This window comes from Ranitomeya variabilis, chromosome 3 (assembly GCF_051348905.1).
Source record: "Ranitomeya variabilis isolate aRanVar5 chromosome 3, aRanVar5.hap1, whole genome shotgun sequence".
NCBI lineage: Eukaryota > Metazoa > Chordata > Amphibia > Anura > Dendrobatidae > Ranitomeya > Ranitomeya variabilis.
In genome coordinates, this window is record NC_135234.1 from 517,047,669 (window position 1) to 517,052,232 (window position 4,564).

Below are 4,564 nucleotides of genomic sequence, written 5' to 3' on the forward strand. Positions count from 1 at the left end.
GTCTGATGTTTATATCACATACAGAAATATAATTGCAATCATATTATGAGTACCAATAGGTTATATTGACAGATAGAATGAGTTAATGCAGCAAGTCAATATTTGCAGTGTTGACCCTTCTTCTTCAAGACCTCTGCAATTCTCCCTGGCATGCTCTCAATCAACTTCTGGACCAAATCCTGACTGATAGCAGTCCATTCTTGCATAATCAATGCTTGCATTTTGCCTGAATTTGTTGGTTTTTGTTTGTCCACCCGTCTCTTGATGATTGACCACAAGTTCTCAATGGGATTAAGATCTGGGGAGTTTCCAGGCCATGGACCCAAAATCTCTATGTTTTGTTCCATGAGCCATTTAGTTATCACCTTTGCTTTATGGCAAGGTGCTCCATCATGCTGGAAAATGCATTGTTGGGCGCCAAACTGCTCTTGGACGGTTGGGAGAAGTTGCTCTTGGAGGACATTCTGGTACCATTCTTTATTCATGGCTGTGTTTTTAGGCAAGACTGTGAGTGAGCCGATTCCCTTGGCTGAGAAGCAACCCCACACATGAATGGTTTCAGGATGCTTTACAGTTGGCATGAGACAAGACTGGTGGTAGCGCTCACCTCTTCTTCTCCCAATAAGCTGTTTTCCAGATGTCCCAAACAATCGAAAAGGGGATTCATCAGAGAAAATGACTTTGCCCCAGTCCTCAGCAGTCCACTCCCTGTACCTTTTGCAGAATATCAGTCGGTCCCTGATGTTTTTTCTGGAGAGAAGTGGCTTCTTTGCTGCCCTCCTTGAAACCAGGCCTTGCTCAAAGAGTCTCCGCCTCACAGTGCGTGCAGAAGCGCTCACACCAGCCTGCTGCCATTCCTGAGCAAGCTCGGCACTGCTGGTAGTCCGATCCCACAGCTGAAACAGTTTTAAGATACGGTCCTGGCGCTTGCTGGTCTTTCTTGGGCGCCCTGGAGCCTTTTTGACAACAATGGAAGCTCTCTCCTTGAAGTTCTTGATGATGCGATAGATTGTTGACTGAGGTGCAATCTTTGTAGCTGCGATACTCTTCCCTGTTAGGCTGGGTTCACATTGCGCTAGGTGTGTCCGTCTAACGGACTCGTTTTTAAGTAGTAAAAACGCAATGTAACGCACTTACTAACGCGCCCATAGACTTGCATTGTAAAACGCATCGTGACGCATCCCTAAATTGGTATGCGTTTGTCACATAACGTTTTTTTTCTGACGGACCTTCAACGCGGCTTGCAGCGTTCTCGGGTCCGGTCAAGCTAACGCACTACTAACGGAAGCGTTCATTCTGCCATAGAAGGCTATGGCAAACGCAGTCAGACGCAAATCATGAAAAATTTCCAAATAGGACCACACGTTTTAATAGCGTTTGAGGGTGGTCACATGTGTCATGTGACAGGAAATGTGATTTCGGCCATTAAGAGGAATATACCACCCACAATAGGACCTTCAACGCGGCTTGCAGCGTTCTCGGGTCCGGTCAAGCTAACGCACTACTAACGGAAGCGTTCATTCTGCCATAGAAGGCTATGGCAAACGCAGTCAGACGCAAATCATGAAAAATTTCCAAATAGGACCACACGTTTTAATAGCGTTTGAGGGTGGTCACATGTGTCATGTGACAGGAAATGTGATTTCGGCCATTAAGAGGAATATACCACCCACAATAGGACTACTGCACGTGACAGAGTGTTGCAATACCTCTCCTGAAATGTAAGTACATTTCTATATATATATCTCAGTATACATCATGGGAGTCTGTAAAATGTCCGTCGGATGTGTGTGTACTAAACATGTTGCTTTGTTGCACACAGATGTCGGACACAGATGTCAGCAGCAGCAGCAGCAGCAGCAGCAGCGTGTCTGCGATTTTTTCGTCACAGTCGGTAGGCTTGCACTTTAAAAAACCACTATAATGTTGTGTGAAACTCCATTGTATTGAGCTAGGCATAACAATCCTGTTTATTGTTTTATTGTGAATAGGAGTCTTCTGAGCCCGAGGCTGCTAGACCACCCCCCAAAAAACATGCTAAAAAAACAAAGGTACATAGCACACATGTTGAATTTTTCAGGCATAAATTTATTGATCCAATGAATGTTAACATAATTTAATGTTAAAATGTTTTTTTTTTACATTTTACATACACAATAGGTGGTGCAACACGGAGGACAAAAAAGAAAGAAGGTCCCTAGCCGTCTGTCATCGCCACAACTGCCAGTGGTTAATATCAAATTAGAAATATTCTATCCAATATTTATCAACAATCTATTCAATTTCTATCTACTATACCTGTAAAATATCAACTATCTATCGCTCCATCTATTTTTGTCAATCTATATCTATGTATATATCTATATCCATGTATCTATCTATTTATCTATCTATCAATATCTATGTATCTATCTATAAATATGTATCTATCTATGTATCTATCTATCTATATCTATGTATCTATCTATCTATATCTATGTATCTATATATCTATCTATATCTATCTATATCTATGTATCTATTGCTATATCTATGTATCTATCTATCTATCTATATCTATGTATCTATATATCTATCTATATCTATCTATATATATGTATCTATCTATTGCTATATCTATGTATCTATCTATCTCTGTATATATGAATATGGCCATCCAGTGAAATTGAAACTATCAACCTAAATTTTTGGGGTTTACCTAGTCCAAGTCAGCGGCCAAAAAAAAAAAGGATTGTCGTTGACGAAGAGCCATTGACTATCCACAACGAGACACTGATCAACCTTGTTGAAGCCAACCCCTCCATATGGGACCAGAGCGACAGCTCCCACCATGACATCGTGAAAAACCGGAAGTTGTGGGATCAAATAATCTGTCACTTTGATCCCCGATACATGGAGAAGTCTACAACTTCAAAGAAAAAAATTGGTAAATATTGGTGACGTAACATCGGAAAATGTAAACCCAAAAAAAATTTCTATCCTATCAACCTATCCACTTGTTGTCTATCTCTCAATTATGAACTATCTATACACTATTTCTAAAAACTATTTCTTAACTATCTATCTACTATTTATATCTCAACTATCCTAGCAAACTATGAAAAATGTTTCCTATATCTTCAAACTATCTGTCTACTATTTTTTTTTTTTTTTTAAATTTAAAGCCGATGCTGTCCATACCCGTTGGAAGTCCATCCGCGATCGCTTTGTCCGTGACTACCGGAACAATCAAAATGCAGCAAGTGGATCCAGTGGTAAACGGGTGACCCCGTATGTGCATTACGACCAACTGCTCTTTCTTCAAAAAACATTGTCTCAGCGCTCGTAAGTACAAAAACATCTGTGTGCGAGACAAAATTGTTTAATAAAGGTAACTAATTTACTTTATTTATATTAATTTTTTTGGGGGGTTACAGCACGATATGCAGTACCGCTGCTCCGAGACCGACAGAGGAACTGGAACCTTCTCCAGTGGAACCAACACAACCTGAAGATGTGTCTGGCATCAGCGAGCCACGATCTGCGGACAGAAGCACTGTTGCTGCAGGTGTGAGTGCCCGGTTGCAATCACAGCGTGGACGCAAGCGAGCAACCCAAAAAGATGAAGCTGATGCAATTATCGTGGATGGACTCCAACGGGTAGAGGACATGTGTCGCAGTGAGCTGAAAGACGTGAGGCGCGAAATTACCGAGCTGCAAGCACGCGAGTCTGTCTACTCTGCTAATGAGTGGAAGCTACTTTTCTTATCCTATGTGCCTGTTGCCCAAAATATCCCGGCACATAGAAACTTTATGTTTAGACAAAGACTGAACGAGCTTGTAGAGGAATTTGTGGGACCACAAGAACCCGCTCCATCGGGAACTAGAAGAATGGACTTGCCGGCCTACAACCCTCAATATAGAGGCCGGGGTGAAACGAGCGTGGAACCTCATAGACATAGTAGCAGTCCATCATATAGTTGGGCAGACAATACGCCCGTGCAGTACCAAAGTCTTTAGTACAGTTCAGTGTCCCCAGCCAGGTGCAATAACTACGTTGCAAGTTTTCTATTTTTTTTTTTTTTGTTATGTTTTTTGTTGTGAATTTCTATTTTCCTTTTTTTTCTTCCCTATGGGATATCATATGTTAAACCTGTGTACCAAAAGTTTGTTGGAAAAACCCATAAACATGTTGTAAACTGTTTCAAATTTAATAATCTTGGATGACTTTAACTTTTAACACAACACAACTTTATACACGACATAAGGTAATTTTTAACACGACATCTGGTTAAAAAACTTTTTACACGCCATAAGGTAACTTTTTACACAACATCAGGAAGACTTTACAATATTTTCACACGTATCTGTCTTGCCATGGAACATGGCCTTCATGTGTGAAGTAGTGTGCAAACTGATCACGAATCCTCATTATTTGTGCTGTTGACCGAACAGCAGTAGATTCAATGCTCATGAGGTTCGACTCACAATCATCAGGGTCTACCACCTGGGTTTCATGTCTCGCCACAAAATTATGCAGACAGATGCACGCCTTCACAACACGGTCCACATTTTCTGGTTGCAG

The 4,564-nt window shown here is 41.1% G+C and overlaps 1 protein-coding gene across 1 annotated transcript; it reads left to right on the top strand.

Annotated features, from left to right (window-relative positions):
• Nucleotides 1–1,458: 1,458 nt before the first annotated feature.
• On the top strand, nucleotides 1,459–3,999 carry LOC143816497 (uncharacterized). The gene is made up of 4 exons (XM_077296951.1): nucleotides 1,459–2,229; nucleotides 2,703–2,926; nucleotides 3,165–3,324; nucleotides 3,417–3,999. Exons 1-4 carry the CDS (start codon nucleotides 2,120–2,122, stop codon nucleotides 3,997–3,999), a joined length of 1,077 nt encoding a protein of 358 aa, XP_077153066.1. The 5' UTR covers nucleotides 1,459–2,119.
• The last annotated feature ends 565 nt before the right edge of the window (nucleotides 4,000–4,564 follow it).

Coding starts and splice junctions, on each gene's coding strand:
- LOC143816497 (XM_077296951.1), top strand. CDS start 2,120: ATGTTAAAATGTTTTTTTTTTACATTTTACATACACAATAGGTGGTGC. Junction 2,230..2,702: donor CATCGCCACAACTGCCAGTG/GTTAATATCAAA, acceptor GGGTTTACCTAG/TCCAAGTCAGCGGCCAAAAA. Junction 3,325..3,416: donor AAAACATTGTCTCAGCGCTC/GTAAGTACAAAA, acceptor GGGGGGTTACAG/CACGATATGCAGTACCGCTG.